Genomic DNA, 18,826 nt, shown 5'->3' on the forward strand with positions numbered 1-18,826 from the left:
GAGAAGAAAACAAAAGAAAGGGTTGTTGTCTATGCAGTAAAGTGTGTGTGTGTGTGTGTGTGTGTGTGTGTGTGTGTGTGTGTGTGTGTGTGTGTGTGTGTATATATATTTTTTTTTTAAATATTTATTTGACATGCAAATGAGCACACAGTAATATTTCCCAATGATTGATATATATATAGATCTATATCTATATATATCTATCTATCTATCTATCTATATATATATATATATATATATATATATGAGTTGTGTTATTGTGGGTAAAAAAAGTGACAAAAACCCTCCACAGTAAAGCATATAGCAAATGGAAATATTAAGACATGCAAATTAGCACACAGTAATATTTCCATTTGTTAGAGAGAGAGAGAGATATATATATATTTCTGCTATATATATACATACACACACACACACACACACACACACCAATGACATCGTGTCACAATAATAAACACCATTCAGAAATACATCGAGCACCTTTCTCTAGACATCATCTTCTTTCTCTCCGCTGAAGGGCAGACAGACAGGAGGAGGGAGGGAAAGCGGGGGTAAGAACAGGCAAGCAGCAGGATGTACAAGAGGTGAAGGTTCAACCTTCTTACACACCCCCCTTCCCCCCATCCTTCCTCTCTCTCTCTCTCTTCCTTCCCTCCCTCTCTCCCTCCTAAAAAGCTCGCAGCAACAAAGCCAGAAAGAACCGTCACAACTCAAGGGCGGAGAGATAAGCAGCGTGCAGCAGACCCGTCTCACTCACCATCCTTTGGGTTGCAGATAACACACACACACACACCATACAGACAGGCAGAGGCTTGCCTTACATTCCTTATTATACAAGATCCACATAATATTATTATTATTATTGTTGGGTTATTTTCTTTCTCCTTCGTGCCTCCCTTTCTCGGTATTATGGTGACCATGGACGAGCTGAGGGAGATGGATTGCAACGTTTTGAAGAGGTTGCTGCAGAGAGAAGGCATGCACAGCAGGACCAGCAACGTGAGCAACAACAACCACGTCCCTCCCCATCGCCCCAGCACGAGCAGCAGCAGCAGTAGCAGCAGCAGCAGTAGCAGTAACCCCAGCAGCAGCAGCAGCAGCAGCAGCAGTAACCCCAGCAGCAGCAGCAATGTGGGTGTTGGGGGCTCCTGCCTGCTCCTGGACTGCAGACCTTTCCTGGCGCACAGCGCCGGGTTCATCCTGGGCTCGGTGAACGTGCGCTGTAACACCATCGTGCGGCGCCGGGCCAAGGGCTCGGTGAGCCTGGAGCAGATCCTGCCGGCGGCGGGGGAGGGGGAGGTGCAGGAGGTGCTGAGCCGCCTGCGCTCCGGCCTCTACTCGGCGATCATTGTGTACGATGAGAGGAGCCCCCGCGCCGAGTCCCTGCGGGAAGACAGCACCGTGTCCCTGGTGGTGCAGGCGCTGCGGAGGGACACCGATAGCGCGGACATTTGCCTGCTCAAAGGTATTTATTTCCAAAACTAAACCAAACAATAAAGTGCGGCTGTGCATGGTTTGGGTATTACTTTCAGAACGACTTTTACACCTCCCAAAACCTATCGGAACAATGGGCTGCTATATGTATCAAGGCAGAAGTGTGCAAGATGCCATTGAAGGCAATTTGATTTTTGTGGTTTGATCTACATACCTGGAACAATGGTTTTGCCCCATAATTGCACCACTTTTACCTTTACACATACACCCCTAATATGTATAAGGAGAGGTTAACCACAAAACTAGATGGGAACCCCAATAACTAGTGGTACTGTGCATGGTTTTCACTGTAACCCCAATAATTAGTGGCACTGGGCATTACTTTGTAGAAAGCTCCACAAGTAACTACACATACTTTGCAACAATAGGTTGTATTTATACTGTTAAGAAATGCTATTTAAAACTATTGGATATGTCTTGAGTTCGGGAAAGGCTGTTTCCATGATACTTTGGATTGGGTTGCTACTATATTTAATTCCTTTTTGTTTATTAACCAAAGCAAAAATGTATATAAGATGGCCACACTCATTACCTCCTATTACCATCACTGAATCCTGTAATTTATTTATAAGCTGTCAACGTATTGCACCATGCAGTACAATGAAATAAAAATAACTGTAAAATACTAAATATTTATACAATAGGTAATAAAGTCCCATCATTTGAAAATGACCTTTCTACTCTAAACTGGGTTACAATTCTATTTCACATGCAGTTAGCGTAAGGCGACAGTGATATTAATAATGGTATTCACAATACTGATGCTAACCTTTGTTTTATAATTATACTTTGGGTGCATATGTCCAGCCACCAAAAATACATAGTGCCAAATGTATTATGATAACACTACTATTGATATTTACACAGTGTTTTAGAAATACATTTCCCAAGTAATCCTGCAGCCATTAATGATAGTGCCAATAACGTATGTATTGTATTACAGTATATAGTGCCTTCCACTTGCAAAGCACATTGCAATTGTGCATCAGAGGTATTCATGCAGGCGCAAGTAGTAGATAATAAGCGTCTGATTTAAATAATAGTAATACTGACTTGTATTTACATAGAACCTTTCATTTACAAACTGCTGTGCAACTAACTATGTCAGGGGACACAAGAGTGTTATGAGTTTTTTTGAAGAAAACAAACAATTAAAGCAGAGCTACATGTTAATGTTTCATATTTCTTGACATAGTCGATATAATACATGCTTAACAATTAGACATTCTCTTCTTTCCAGAGTAGTAAATGGCAGCCATTTTATAACCCCTTAGAACAGTATAAGCCAAAATACCTGGGTCACAGAAAAAATAGCAAAAAAAAATCTTTGTACATATTGGTGACTGGTGATTTTTTTTTTTTAAATATCGGAACGGGATGCTTCTACATACATTTACTTACTGCGCAGGCATCACAGGGGTGCAGTTTAATGTGCTAGACCTGTACATAACCGAGATTCTTATCATACCACCCAAAAGCCTGATCACAGGCAAGGGGCCACAGCAAGAGGCTTGGCGTTTGCGGTCCTGTAATAGGAAAGCTGGACTGTTACATGCTATAACTCCAAAGGTGTTCAGATAGCCAGCCATATGTCTGCAACCTTCCAGATGTACAATAGATTTCAGCTTTGAGGTAAAGGCACCGGTCTTTAAAACAGGGTACCATTATTGCACAAAGCACAGACTGACCCTATGTGACTTTGGGAAAGTAACGTAGCTTTATTTTGCTTTTCTTTGGGTACTAAACAATAGATAGGTGCTTTTGTGGCTGTGGAAGCTATAATATGCTGTATACAGAACAGCATACTGTATACTGGCAGACAAACACATTCATGTATGGCCAGCAAGAGCGGAATCCTGTGCTTTATTGTGGTATTTTGAGCGATGGGAACATCATCAGACAAACATACATTTTATGTGATCGGAAAATGCTTTGGAATGGAATAAGAAAGGAAAAGAGGTTTGGGTTTAAGGTGATGTTGAGTGCAAACTAAGGTACATGTAAAAGTGCGATACTTGTAAAGCCAGCATTGATTATCAAATGTTGAATAAGCTTGTTTGCTGTACAAGTAATGGGAAGTCGCTTCATGTATAGATTATTAGAGACCATGAAACGGAATAATAAAGATATCGATTTGTGTATTTAGTGCCAATGTGCATGTTGATTACGAAAACAAAATAATATTAGTTCTCGCTTTGTTGGAAAGCTACCTTTCTTAGACCTTTTTTCTCTTAATATTGTTCATTGACATTGGGAAATGAGAGCCATATAATAATGGCTGCTTTATATTGGGTAGTATGCAACATGCATCATTTACTGGGGGAAAAATCAAGCGCTCAGGCTACCTTTAAAAAATATTTATAATTATTATTATGTTTTTTTAAGTGTTTATTTGCTGGTTGTACTTTGGAAATTACAAGCTTTGTCCAAAATAGTGGTGTAGAAATTATTAAATTCTGCACTTGACTGCTCTCTGATTTGAGTGCATTATTAATTATACAGATAATCAACCCTTCCCATTCATACAGAGGAAATCTAACAAATGTTGTACATATTGAATCCTTGTTAAAGCCGTCTGATGGCCTGTATTTCTTCAGTGGAAGCCGTAATTCTTTTTTCTGTTTTCGATTCAAAATTGTGGAAGTGCTTTTTGTTTACAGTTCCTTTGACGGTTTGAGCCGTGCATAGTTATCATACGTTCTTGTGATTTCTGAGCCTTTGTGTTCTGTGAATGAGCGTTAACAGCCCTTAACCCCACTCACCCTGGTATTATCCAATGAAAAGACACCAGAATTAGTGTCTTCCTTACAATCACAGAAATCCTGGATATATTGTATTGTATGTCTTTATTTATATAGCGCCATTAATGTACATAGCGCTTCACAGTAGTAATATAGATAGATAGATAGGATAGATCTATCTATATCAGCAAATTGATAAAGAACAGCATGTTTAGTTAACCTAATGAGTGCTGGAGGACTTTAGATTATACTGTATAATGCCCTGAAAGGTTTAATAAAAACCAGGATTCATTTTGGCAGCATGAGTTGAACAGAGAGCCTGCCTAGAACCCTTTCTGATTCCCTAATCTGTTGTTCATGGCGAGATCTGGGAGGTTAGATCTGATGGAAACAAAGACAATGCAGCCATGGTGTAAAGCAGGGGAAGGGTGTGCTTCAATTAAGCCAAAATCTATTAGAGTGGTAAATGCACCACATATGTAAAGGAATGTATATCATCATTCTTAAGTAACAGTGTTTATTATTTCACACAAAGCTCTTTTCTTTTTTTCTTAATGCATATTATCCTTCCAAACTGAGTCTGTAACTCTTGTTCGCGTACAATAATAAATATGTAGAATAGTCTAGGTTGCTTGTGCTGTCGACTCCCTGCAATTTTTCCTCCACATCAAACAGTACTTTTTTTAATGGCAAATTTAATTATATAGGATCATGCCTAAAGAAGGGACAGTTCATTTTAAAAGGTCATGTGCAAAATAATTAATGCTCTTTTTAAATAGTGCTAACTGCCCATTTCCACGCACCTACAATCTATAAATGAAGAGATTACATAGATTTATCTCTTTTGCCAACATGATATCTTTGTATATGTGTGTGTGTATATATATATATATATATATAAATATATATATATGTATATGTGTGTGTGTATGTATATATATATGTGTATGTGTGTATGTATATATATATATATATGTGCAGTGGTCGACAAATCACCAAAAATCTACTCGCCACACAAAAAAATCTACTCGCCACCTAGTACCAAACGTGTGCTGCTTGGGCCAATATTTACTCGCCCGGGGGTTAAATCCACTCGCCCGGGGCGAGCAAATGTATAGGTTTGTCGAACACTGTATATGTGTATATATATATATATATATATATATATATATATATATGTGTATGTATATATATATATATATATATATATATATATATATATATATATTTATTTATTTATTTCAGTTTGATGTTACTACAATGTATTATATCCATAAACAATACAGAATGACCCAGGAGTAGAGATGGTCGGACTGGTCCAAATCCCTTTCCCTGATATTCACCTGGCTCGTCAGACTAAATCCGATCCGCACGTTGAAATCAGAGTTCAGATTTCAGCAACGTTAGCTCGCACGGATTCTTTGAAATCCGTCAAATGGGGCTCAGATTTCTGGATTTTTATATAAAATCCGACGTCGGATTCACCAGAAATCGGATTCACCAGAAATCGGATTGGATCCCGTTTGGCGGACACTGATTTTCAGTAAATCGGAAAATAAATGGTAGATTTGCCTTTTTGAGACTGATGCGTGGAACTGGCAGATCTGCGGCGGATTCAAATTCGAGGAGAAAATCCGCTTATCCACCCAAGATGCAAGAGGGGGGGAAAAAGCAGAATATGCTGCAGTATGTCCAATCCGAGTATTTAGAAAATAAATGATTGCCAGTGCACTCACATATAAGATAAATATAAGCCTTTCACAATAAAATTGTATTGCAGTATCAATGTCAGATCTTCTCGTATGCCTCAGAATAGAGAGAAGACAAACATACAGTAGTATAACATGTTTTTACTATGCTATTTGAAAGCAGTAATCAGGATACACATTAGATTAGACATACTGTACTGCACTATATTCTCTTGTATCCTGGAAGAAGAAGCATTCCTGAGTGCGTCTGTATTCTATGCAGAGACACCCCTGGGGTTCTTTTTATTTTTTTTATGCTGGAGCTGCACCTTTCTAGGGCTGTAACCTGATTATAAAATTATTTTGCTCCAATATATTCACTACATATATTTATATATACATATAAATTCACCTTGTTCACTTTAAATAAAGACGAGGGCATGGTTGCACTGGTGTTTTTCGCTTTCATTCATCCGTCTATTTCATTCATCCTTAAACAATTTCATTATTTTTCTACCCACAAGGCTACTGTGCTCTGAAAACCATTCTATAGTAAACCCACCAACCCCATTGATAGCAGTGATGTCACTGTATACGCTTCTCTTTACCACATCCTCTCCCCCCTCCTTCCTTTTTTCTGTTCACATTCCTTTCATTCTTTCAGATTAACCTGGCTGAACCAGAGAAATACCAGGTTTTTGCTTTCCGAATTCAGTTCTTTCTATGGGGTGTTTTTTTCTTCTTTTATTCACTGGTCTTTGAAGAGTCCTTTTTACCCTTTAAACGGGTTAGCTATAGCAAAGGGTTTCCCACCTCTGTGTGTGAGTGCTGTGGAGCTATGGAAATACCCCCGGTTTTTGTATCTTGCATTTCATGCTTGACCATCTGACCAGTCAGCTGCTGCTGGAATGACACCATTTTGTCCATACCACAAAGACAATTTGCTGACCTTTGCTCTTCACTTGAATGTGTAAACTGCCTTTTTAAAGCAAAGTGAAGTAACCCCCCAAAAATGGAAATGAGCACTGCTGTCTATGGTGATGTTAACCTTTTCATTGCCAGATAGACCTTTAACCAGTGGTTGAAGTGGGATGGTACTAAGACGTAGAGAATAACACTGCTTTATATTTGATTAAAACCTAGAGTACCACTGCTTTATTATTTAATCACATACTCTACATAATTTTTAAAGACGGACATTTGTCCTGACTTTTTTTAAATTCTATATATTGTGCCTAAATCTTTCTGAAATTAGGTTGCAAAGCAATTTGCCCCAATGTTTAATAAATGTTGAATTTTTTCTTTGAATCTGGCACAGTATCACTACTTTTTTTGCCACTTTAACAAAACATTACTGTGCAATTTAAGGGGTTCAGTTTCAATATAGTATCCGCTTTTACAACTCAAAAACGGATGCAGCTCCCTTTTTGAATCGCGCGTGACCTGGCTATAAAGGGTTTCAACTGGGCAACAAATAAAACAAGAAAAATGAAGTTATACATGTAAATGGGATTCCTTACAAAGATTCAATTACCCTTGAAAGCATCAATCCGTGCTGCTCATTTATTCGTTTTTACATGACTTGAACCGGGGTGTGCCCTGGAGCTGAACCTATGCAGTCAAAGCTCTGGGGTCGCCCAGTTCCAGACATCTGAGTAATTGTATGTATGTAAGAATGTATGTTCTATCTACACAAGAATACTTGTCCAGTGGACACAGTATTGCAGGGGTGGTCACACTTATTAAACATAGCATTGCTATTAGTTCCTTTTGATGTTAAATGGCACTGCCCTGTAAGTACCTTTTTTATGCCATTCCAAACCCACTGAAGATTTTTGTCCTTGGTGAAACTATAACTTACCTAGATCTGTCACGTGATATGCTCCCACCTCTGCTGCCCTTACCTCTCAGGGATAACAAATAGGACAAACAGAGCATTCCCTCCTGAGGTTAAGGGAGAGGCCGTGGGTCATTGTGGGGCTAAGCAACTTTATTTATTGTGAGCCTCAAAGGTACAATCGCACATAGTCGGCCAGTTGAATTTCTTAGGGACCTCCTGAATATGAAAGCGTTTGACAATCAACTGTTTTCTTTACCCTTATCCCACACCCTGTCCTTATCAGAGAAACAACAACCTGAGAGAAAGGTTGGGGGATCCGGCTGTACAACTGTACAACAACTTAATGTGATATCACACAAAACCGAGCAGCCGGAGAAAATGAGACCCCAGCTAACTTTAACAAATACCTACACAAATGTATGAATTACCCAGGTGGGACTCCATAAACATGCTTCTGGAATTAGTTCACATTAGTCCCAGGAGATTTCCCCTATAAATAGTGACAATATGACGTGAGAAAACGCCGGAGACTGGGCAGTGGGGGGGGGGAGAGAGCAGGCGGGGGAGCAGGCACATTAAAGTTTGCCGCACCCCTGACTTAATATATAGTATTGTAGCATGTGAAGGTAATTCAAACATTAAATTCCCATTTTAACATTTATGTCTCTGTAGGTGTTATGTTACTGTAGATATAGGTGTTATGTTACTGTAGATATAGGTGTTATGTTACTGTTAGATATTCCATCACTGATGAAGGTAGAATATCTTATTGTAACCAAACTCCTGAACTGCCCCGTTGCCGTAATAGTCGCACAAATTTAATCTAAAAGCCCTTATTTGCCCACATATACCACAAGCAAATTGAATTGAAAAATTGTCTCCCAGAAAGGTACATTTCGAATTAACATTAGGCTAAGCTCTTCATCCACATCCCAAACAAATAAAATAAATATTGTTAGAAGAAGCTAAATTGAACAGATGAGATGGGCACAACCTTTTCATTTTCCCAACTGATGCTCCAGCTCATTATTTAAAAAGAAAGTGTGTGTGTGTGTGTGTGTGTGTGTGTGTGTGTATACACACACACACACACGTGTTGGAACCGAAACATTGAATCAATACATATTTAGTATTGTATTTGGAGTGCCTGCCGTGTGTGTGTGTGTGTGTGTGTGTGTGTGTGTGTGTGTGTGTGTATACACACACACACACACACACACGTGTTGGAACCGAAACGTTGAATCAATACATATTTAGTATTGTATTTGGAGTGCCTGCCGTGTGTGTGTGTGTGTGTGTGTGTGTGTGTGTGTGTGTGTGTATACACACACACACACACACGTGTTGGAACCGAAACGTTGAATCAATACATATTTAGTATTGTATTTGGAGTGCCTGCCGTGTGTGTGTGTCTGTGTGTGTGTGTGTGTGTGTGTGTGTGTGTGTGTGTGTGTGTGTGTGTGTGTGTGTGTGTGTGTACACACACACACACACGTGTTGGAACCGAAACGTTGAATCAATACATATTTAGTATTGTATTTGGAGTGCCTGCCGTGTGTGTGTGTCTGTGTGTCTGTGTGTCTGTGTGTCTGTGTGTGTGTATGTTTATAGCAGGAGCACCCAGACTGATCTCTACAAAGTACAGTGCCTTAGCACTCTACAATACAGGTGTGTGGGTGTGTATATATACACACCCACACACACACCTCGACAAATGCACGGGGCGAGTGCATTTTGGCTGATGTCAAGTGCTTACTTGCGGCGGCATCCGGCAGCGATCTCCGGCTTACCCTGCAGGTCCTGAAAAAATGGCCGCATGACGTCAAATAAAGCCACGTTGCCATGGCAATGGGATGCTACGTGACGTCACGCGGCACCGCGGCTTCCCATTGCCATAGCAACACGCCCATTTTTTTTCAGGGCCTGCAGAGGAAAGAGTACAATTTGCAGGGGAGAAGACGGAGATCGCCGCAGGTAAGTCGTGAGGGAGTTCTTTTGGGGGGGAGGGTGGGGAGTGGTTTTTCCCTAGTTTGTCGAGGTGTGTGTGTGTATATATATATATATATATATATATATATATATATATATATATATATATATATAAAAACAGAGCAGGAGGTGTGTGTGCGTGTGTATATGTATATATATATATATACACACACACACACACACACACACACACACCTCCTGCTCTGTTTTTTGATTGTGTATTCGTTTTTCATAGTGGCAAACCCGTGGGTGAAAATATGAATCACTCCAGCGATATGAATGAGATGGAGTCGGAAAGACTTCTCTCTGCAGGTCTGCTGGTGATAATTAATTGACGTGGGAAGATTGGTGGATGCAGTTGTAGTCTGGGTCCATTCAGAAAACTCTGAGCCACCCTGGGGAAATTAAAGCACAGCAGCTGTTCTTCCTACTCTCAGAGCTTGTATTTCCAGAAGTTGCTAAGGCGTTAATCCTGCCTCCCATGGGAAGAATATGGTGCAGAGATTTGCAAGGACAGGAGCGGGTTAATGTGCCATTTCTCTCACACACAGTCCATTCATATTTTCCTCATAGTTCATTCACAAATGAGAATGCTGCCCTCCGTTTGTTTTATATGGCCCTGAAGTTCTGCACTTTTACAACAGATGTCTGATATTCCACTTAATATTCTTGTGCTTCGGCTACCACTATTTGACTGTAAGCTCTTTTATCCTCGGATCAGGGCATGAGATTCTCTTTAATTCTTCACTTTATATGCCCACTTGTCATCAGCTATCTTGATGTGGTTCCCAGCTGGGACTATGCATTCTAGGTGCTCCATCAATATTAAGCCTGCCCATGGCAGACATCCACCCAGGAATTTGGTACCCTGGCTGGGACTTGCCGGCATATTTTATGCGCAGTCATGTGTATGCTGGAATAAACTCATAGTTACATATGTAAGACCATGATGAAAAATATTTCAGCAGACAGTGAGAAATATGCAGCATGTCAATGTATTAGCGTTCAAAAATAGCACCTTGAACATCACATGATTTAGTGTGTCATAAACTCTACTTAGATAATTATACAGTCCTCTTAGGAAAATATAGAGTACCATTGCCGACGCATTAAGTTTCAGGTACTTCTTCCAATTTTATTTAGGAGGGAGCCATAGAAAACCTTAAAATATAAAAACTCTTAAAATATATTAATATTAAATTTGTCCCTTTTGCTATTCTCATTAGAGATGAGAAAATTGGCATTTAATGCCTCATTTCTGTTATTTTTATGAGAAGAAATGTCATTTAAAAAGTAGTCAAAAGCTTACAAAAAAAAGAAAACAAGGTGCTATTTTATAGATGCCTAATCTCTATAAACCGCTTAAGAGAGGTTTTGTTTAAAATGTGCATTTTAACTTCTAGCAGTTCTTTCCCCTCCTTTTGTGCATATTTGCTTTAAACGTTGGGGATCTGAGCATCAGAGATGTTTTCACTGTAATCTATGCTTTTCTTACTATGCGCTTAACCTTTGAAGTACCGAAGGTCAGTAATATGCTGTGTGCCAGAGAGAGAGAGATTTTGAGGTCAGTGCAGCACCCTGAGGAAGGTCCCGTGTGTGGGTCCGGAACTTTGGGGATTTGTGTCTTTTCTACAATATATATTCTACAAATCTTAACCTGAGTGCTGTCTGCTGATTCCCGTGCGAACGGTATCGTATGTTTATCTACTTATTATGGAACATGCACCTACCCTATTATAGGTATAGTCCAATAAAAACATAAAACTGTGTGTGTATATATATATATATATATATATATATATATACATATATATATATATATATATATATATATATATATATATACAGTTTTATGTGTTTATTGGACTATACCTATAAAAGCATTAACCACATAGCATTATTATATGCTAATTAGTATGTGTTTTCTTTAAGTGCACTGCGGTAGCCTTTGCCTTATATGATATGTTGCTAGCAAAATTCAGCCTGAGTATATATATATCTTTACAGAAGCTGGACGCTAATCAAGATGTGCTTGTTGGCAAAAGACCCAGAGTGAGGTTGAAGCTTGTAAAGCCTAAACAATTATCATCACAGCCGGATATACAAGAGCATTAACAGAGCGTGTTGGGTGCGTTTTTTTTTGTTGTTTTTTTTTTAACTTGCCGGAACGGAGAGGAGTCTGTGCCCATGTATTTGATTTCAACAAAAAGTTCCTTTGCGGTCACTGATTATTTATTAATAGCTTAGAACTAGGAGGAAGAATCAAGTAATTATTAAAAGCTCATGTAATGAACTCGACAAGCGGTGGGAGTAGTACTATCTGTTTCTATGCAGTTGAAGCCTAACATTATTTTCTGTTTTCATATAGCTATTCACTAACATAGGAGGGAGAAAGAGGAAGAGAGATCAGTTATAAAAAAAAAAAAAGTGGAAAGGAAACAGCACTCTGATAAAGTCAGATGAGTCAAAAAAGGATTACCAGCACTCTTTTCCAATAGGAGGAGGGGAAGTGTGAGAGAGAGACAGAGAGAACATACACACACTATACAACATTGTGTTTCTTCCATAGTTTAAGATGGCCTTTAGAAAAGCTTTTAGTTTAACTCTGTGTGCTAGCAACAAAGACCATGGAACAGACAACACCACGTACGGCTTTTCTTCAGGGCTTGGTTCTGACCTGAACTCTACAATGTGTACAAATACAGCAGCTATCACCCAGTTATTTTGGTTAAGGCTAAATTCGAAAGCAAGCCTAGAAGGGTGCACATTAAGAATCTTTTAAGATTAGAAACGGTCATTACTAATTCATAAGGATAGAAACCGACGTACTAGAAGTTCGTTTTTGATGTTAGTTTATGTTGCAAAGAGGAAAACCACTTTTGTAATATTTGTGGTGCGACATGGTGGGGACATGTCTTCTATGTTCTCTACAGTGATCCTAACCTTTTTCTGTTGTGATGCAGCACATTCCAGATATCTCTTCCAGATAAGCATTTGTGGTTTCACTGTTACACCGTTTGTGTTACGCAGTCCCGTGTTCACTGTTAAAAAAAGAATTGATTATTGGGTATTGACAATATAAATTAATAGTGTGTTACCATTAGATTGCGATGATATCTCTAAAGAGAAAAAGTAACAATTCTTATGGTTATTCATCACATTTTCTTTTTATAAAGGGACTGAAGGAAGATGTATTTGAAGAAGCTGTACATAACCTCTACATATTGATTGTTTGTTTGTTTGTGTGTGTGTGTGTGTGTGTGTGTGTGTGTGTGTTGCGTAGTAGATATAGGACATGACATTATAAAAGTAGTTGCACCTGTAGCCTAGTAAACAAGGGTAAATATCTTTGTGTGTACAATTTTCAGAAGTATTGTTCTTTTTTGGCACGGAAAAGCAAACGTTGATTTTAATGTAAGTCCCCTTATGGTCAACAAAATAGGTTTGGAAAATAAATAGTGGAATGTAATAGCACCCAGTAAGTGCTACTACACTTTAGCTACTACAATTGCCTCTAAGTGTTATGCTGCCCAATGCGGTTCTGAAGAATGTGCGTATTATTTGGGCATGTTGGCTGCAAATGAATAAGATAAAATTGTATTAAACAGAACTTTCTATACTAAGTTGCAGTAAAAAAAAATTGGTGATAATTAATTGAACAACCCACCCTTTTATTTTCTACTCCCACCTACTCCCTGCCCTCCCCCTCTATACCCCTTCTTGGTTTTGTAACGTATTTTCTCCCTTCCCAGTCCTTACCGCCTGTCGTATTTCCTTGTAAATTGAAACTCTGAAATAAACAGATATATCTCTCAAATAAAAATATCGCTTGTGAGCACATTCACATGTCTTAGACAGGTCTGCAACCCTGCTTTTCACCATTATCACAGCGCTTCTACTGCAGCAAGGGATTCTGGGAATGCAAATGAGCACACAGTGCCACCTTTTGCCTCAAATCCATTTTTACATGGGTGTGTGTGTGTGTGTTTGTGGGTGTGGGTGTGTGTGTACACACACACACACACCCACACACACACACATGGCAATAGATGGTAAAGGAAAATAAATTGGTGTGGTTAGGAATGGCAATGAAATCATTTTAGTAGTCCTTTCCCCCCCTGCCCTAAGCCATTTTACTTAAAATATTGCAATTACCTGAATTGCACAAACAATGCTAAATGTAACTGAATGACCTAAGAATCTGTATAATATTCTTAGTTTTTGTGCTTTTGTTATGTTTTCAGGCTTAAATTTGCAAAGCAATTAAGTGTACATCATGGCCCCCTTCTCGGCGATCCGCCGATACGGCGGCACCGAGAAGGGGGCCGCCATGTTGGATAGTAAGACGCGCATGCGCAGAACGGGCAGTTTCGCGCATGCGCAGACCATAGGTCGCGCATGCGCACAAAGGCTAAAAATGCCGGTTTGCGCGTGGGCATAACTGAAAACTGCCGGATCCACTTTCCGGCGATTTTCACTATACGGCGGGCCCCTGGAACTGAACCCGCCGTATACCTGGGGCCCTCCTGTATTTTATTTTGACAGGTGGTTGTTGTTGTTATCTTTTATTTGTATGGTGCAAACATATTCTGCAGCGCAGTAAAATGTGGGAGGGAGGACAACAATATTGTATGACAAAATTGTACATATACTGTACGTTATGACAAGCATGGTAGAAATAGAATAGAACCCTTTGAGTGCCGAAGGGGCCTCGGCATTCATGATCATATGTTTGTTTCATCACTGATGACGGAAGGGGAGGAGGCATCCTCATTCCATTTCTCATCAGGGTAAAACGCGTCTCCCTAGCAAAACAAACAATTTGTTTTAAGTAGCTAATACGTCACGGCGCCCTTGGAGTGGCAGACCCCATGACGTTGTAGTTACGTTTTGGAGCACTCAAAGGGTGAGTAGTGAGAACTTTTTTTAAATTGAAGTAATGTATTACAAAATATTTTTAACATCTTAGATTTACAGACACTCCATACAATATGTAACAGGCAGTTTGTTATTAAAAATCATAGTTAGACAAAAGAATGCTCCACCTATCTTATCACCAACTTAAGGGTCAGTGTGACATGAAGACTGGGAATTTGCCCAGATCGTAAAAAAATACCCTTATTATGGAAAAACGAGCAGAGGATAAGAATATTTATATAAAATAAAGTATAAATTGGTTGCCAGCTTGTATAAGCTTTTGACTGAGCATGTATATTGGTACAAAATTGTGTGTTTAAAAGAGCATGCCAATGAAAAACAAACCCCTTTTTTATTGTTTACTCCTATATAAAGCAGGGGGTCTCCAAAGACCTCCTACTTCACTGGATACCTCAGAAGGTGCAGCCAGTACTTCCTGCAGTTTTGATGATGTCGCGACTCCCTATTAGCACGCGTGTTGTGGGAGCTTTAAACTTCCTGTTTCATACGCCTGTAATCATATTATCTGTAACTGTTCGGGAAATGTCTTTAAATATTATGTATAGCCCATTTAATGTAACCCATGTATTTGTCATCATAACTCTGTGCCCAGAACATACTTGAAAACAAGAGGTGACTCTCAATGTATTACTTCCTGGTAAAACATTTTATAAAAAAATAAATGTTTCCTTTTGAAGGGGACAGTACCGGGAGCACCCTTTTGAGGCCTGTAACTCGGGAAGCAGTGGGTTTCCGGTGCTGAAATGAATGAGGTTAAGCTCCGGATACCCCCTGCTTCCTATACAATGAAAAAAACCGAGAATGCCTATGCGGAACCAAACCTTTTTATCTAGTGTAACCTTTTCTCTGATTCTCTCTCGCTGCAGGAGGCTACGAGAGGTTTCGTTCAGAGTACCCAGAATTCTGTGCAAAAACAAAATCCATAAACACTATTTCCCTGCCTGCCAGCGTAGAGCCTGCCGAGATTGGCTGCAGTTCTTGTGGAACACCTTTGCATGATCAGGTAACGCTCTTTTTTAAAAACATTACACATTTATTTACCTGGTTATTAACTAAGTGGTGTTATACCATAGGACCCAGTCCAGCTTTTTGGAGTCTTTGGATCTTGCGCCGCTTAGTAAATTTGGGCCATGGTGTCTGAAATAGAACTTAAGGATGAGTCTGTGTCTCATTACTGTAATAGTGAATTGATACATGGCTACATTTTCTCTCCTTACACCCGAACTCGCCATAGGCCAAAGTAGAACTAATGTGTTGCAGGCTCCTCTGCAAGCGCAAGGGTTAATGTTTATTTTTTTAAATCTCCTAGTGGGCTGGTACATGCCAACAGTATGCTGCATATCTCCACTGGCATCTTGGGAGGTGACGGAAGCTCTGCGTTTATTTCTCAGCCTTTTTTGAATTTTCAGAATTGGGGTGGGAAATATAGCAGACCGGTTTCGTAAATATGTAGGACACAAATACTAGAAGGGTTTCTTAGAAACCGAGGGGGGCGCGGTGGGGGGGACAGTATTGAGGTATTCTGTTTATTCAGGCCCAGCTTTGCTTGAGTGACAGATTTGGCTTAAGTTTCTATCCTCACACCCAGTGTGTTTCCTCCCTGATCTCAATGAGAATTGCTTTGTGTTTCCTTCTGGTACAGGGAGGTCCCGTGGAGATCCTTCCCTTCTTGTACATCGGTAGCGCTCACCATGCTGCCAGAAGAGAGATGCTGGACGCCTTGGGGATCACAGCTTTATTGAACGTATCTTCCGACTGCCCGAATCATTTTGAAGGTCATTATCAATACAAATGCATACCGGTAGAAGATAACCACAAGGCTGACATCAGCTCCTGGTTTATGGAAGCAATAGAATATGTTGGTAAGTGTTTTTATGAACCTTGAATGGCCTTGCACAATGTTTCCTGAGAACCTGCAACAGATTTCAAAACACACAATTTGTTGTTATATAAATACATATTCTAAAATCAAGATTATGGGGGTGTCTTTAGCTGTGACCCCTTTTGGTCAAGCCCTTGAAGAAAAAAATTGTTATTATGACCATTATATTTAAAACCTGAGACAGAACATGAAACACAGACAGAGCTCAGTGCACATCCAGTGAAACTTATACACGGTACAGTGCCTAAATATACATGTATAGATATCTATTAAATAAAATGGTCTTTTAGTTTAACATTTTGGCCAAAGTGTTGTAAGCCCCTGAGCCACTACACGGCAGACCACATCTCAAGGGTCCCTAACACCAATATAAATTCTTAATAACCTGTGTATTACCAGGAAGAAGGGTTTATAATAAATCTGTCAAAATTAGTTGCATAGTTCTAAGTCTGATTGAAGCTTTTATTAACCTGTTCATTACCAGGAAAAGCACTTTGTATTAGATTTGTCACAATCATACTACAATTATAGTAAGCATTGGGGGACTTTTTACTTGTATGTTTTAAATGGTCCAAAAGTTAAAACTAGTTTTCATCGAAGTGCACAGCAATATAATAAACAGCAATTACAGGCCAGCAAATTACACAAGTCTCTTATAATGGAAGATTATTTTTATTTCATCCACTGCTTAAAAAACGTGGACTTAAAATACTTAAAATGTAAGTTAATCAAACCTCATCTGTCTCTATCCATTCCTGTGTTATAGATTCGGTTAAGGATAGCCATGGACGTGTTCTTGTGCACTGCCAGGCTGGTATCTCCCGTTCTGCCACCATCTGCTTGGCTTATTTGATGATGAAGAAGAGGGTGAAGTTGGAGGAGGCATTTGAGTTTGTCAAGCAACGCAGAAGCATCATCTCCCCAAACTTTAGCTTCATGGGACAGCTTCTGCAGTTCGAATCTCAGGTCCTGACCACTACCTGTGCCACAGAGGCTGCCAGTCCTTCCGCCACGCTGCGAGAGCGCAGCAAGCCTTCCTCCTCACCCACTTCTCCCTTTGTCTTCAGCTTTCCTGTGTCTGTAGCTGCCCCCAGCAGCCTTCCATATCTCCACAGTCCCATCACAACCTCACCCAGTTGCTAAAAAGCAAAGATGACACAAACTGACTTTAATCAGGCTCCGGCCTAGCTTGTTGGGCCCAGTTTGAGAACTTTTGTAAAGAGAGCTGAACTTACACTGAGGAAAATGCAAAAGCGAACTGCAATAAAGAAGTCCTTTTGAGAACTAACCCTAAAACCATTACAAAAAAAAAAACACGCAATAATGATGCACGGTTTTCCATCTCGGGAACTGTTGAAGGTGTATTTTTGTTTCCCTTTTACTATATATATATATATATATATATATATATATATATATATATATATATATATATATATTACACACACATACACCTTGTATTGTGAAGCTTTTAATAGCAAAGCAGCTTCACTAAAGTGTTTTTTCTTTTTTAAAGCTAGTAATTAAGTTTGGGAAATTTACTTCACATTTTTCCCAAAGTGCCTAATCTTGTTGTGGTCTTTTTATGTGTTTGAATTTCGAATAAGCAAGTAATTGTTTTAAAGAACATTTTATTTATTTATTTTTGCCTTGAAAGTTTTGTCCTCCAAAGTATCATAATGCAATAACAAAAAGAAGCAACATTTCGGGAATAATTATATATCTGTATTATATTGGAATTAAGAGCACAACAACGTAAAGGGTTACATTAAATATGTGCATTAACCATAGACAATATTGGTCTTTTCACTGCCAATTGGACTAAAATAATGAGCTGGCAGTGGAGAGGTATTCTGTCTTTAATTCCACAGTATTCCAAAAGTGATTGATAGTATTGTCAGTAAGATTTCCCTTGCACTAATATGCGTATTTGATGATGGGTATGAGGTTTTATAGTGTGGCGTTGGTTGGCTCGTTCTTCTTAAACAAACTTCCAGTATGTAGTAGCTAGGTGTAATTATTGGGTCCCAATTTACTATGTACTCAAAGCGTTTGTGTTCACGGGATCAGTGCCAGATTTGACCTTTGCCGTGTAGAAATCATGTAATCTCCTTTTACTAGAAACTGTACAATTTGAAGTGAGGTGTGTGTGTATATATATATATATACACACAGAATTTATTAAGGTATTGTAGAGATTAGCAAGGTCCCCAGTATTCAAATCACCATATTTTTACATCATAATCTTAAATAG

General features: G+C 39.2%; 1 protein-coding gene across 1 annotated transcript; it reads left to right on the forward strand.

The window, feature by feature from the left end:
* The first annotated feature begins 218 nt into the window (after positions 1-218).
* On the forward strand, positions 219-18,006 carry DUSP4 (dual specificity phosphatase 4). The gene is made up of 4 exons (XM_075604165.1): positions 219-1,465; positions 15,557-15,693; positions 16,333-16,552; positions 17,339-18,006. The coding sequence occupies exons 1-4, from the start codon at positions 910-912 to the stop codon at positions 17,713-17,715; spliced, it is 1,290 nt and encodes a 429-aa protein (XP_075460280.1). The 5' UTR covers positions 219-909; the 3' UTR covers positions 17,716-18,006.
* Positions 18,007-18,826: the final 820 nt, after the last annotated feature.

Source organism: Ascaphus truei, chromosome 1 (assembly GCF_040206685.1).
Source record: "Ascaphus truei isolate aAscTru1 chromosome 1, aAscTru1.hap1, whole genome shotgun sequence".
Classification (NCBI taxonomy): domain Eukaryota; kingdom Metazoa; phylum Chordata; class Amphibia; order Anura; family Ascaphidae; genus Ascaphus; species Ascaphus truei.

Coding starts and splice junctions, on each gene's coding strand:
- DUSP4 (XM_075604165.1), top strand. CDS start 910: ATGGTGACCATGGACGAGCTGAGGGAGATGGATTGCAACGTTTTGAAG. Junction 1,466..15,556: donor GGACATTTGCCTGCTCAAAG/GTATTTATTTCC, acceptor CTCTCGCTGCAG/GAGGCTACGAGAGGTTTCGT. Junction 15,694..16,332: donor GAACACCTTTGCATGATCAG/GTAACGCTCTTT, acceptor CTTCTGGTACAG/GGAGGTCCCGTGGAGATCCT.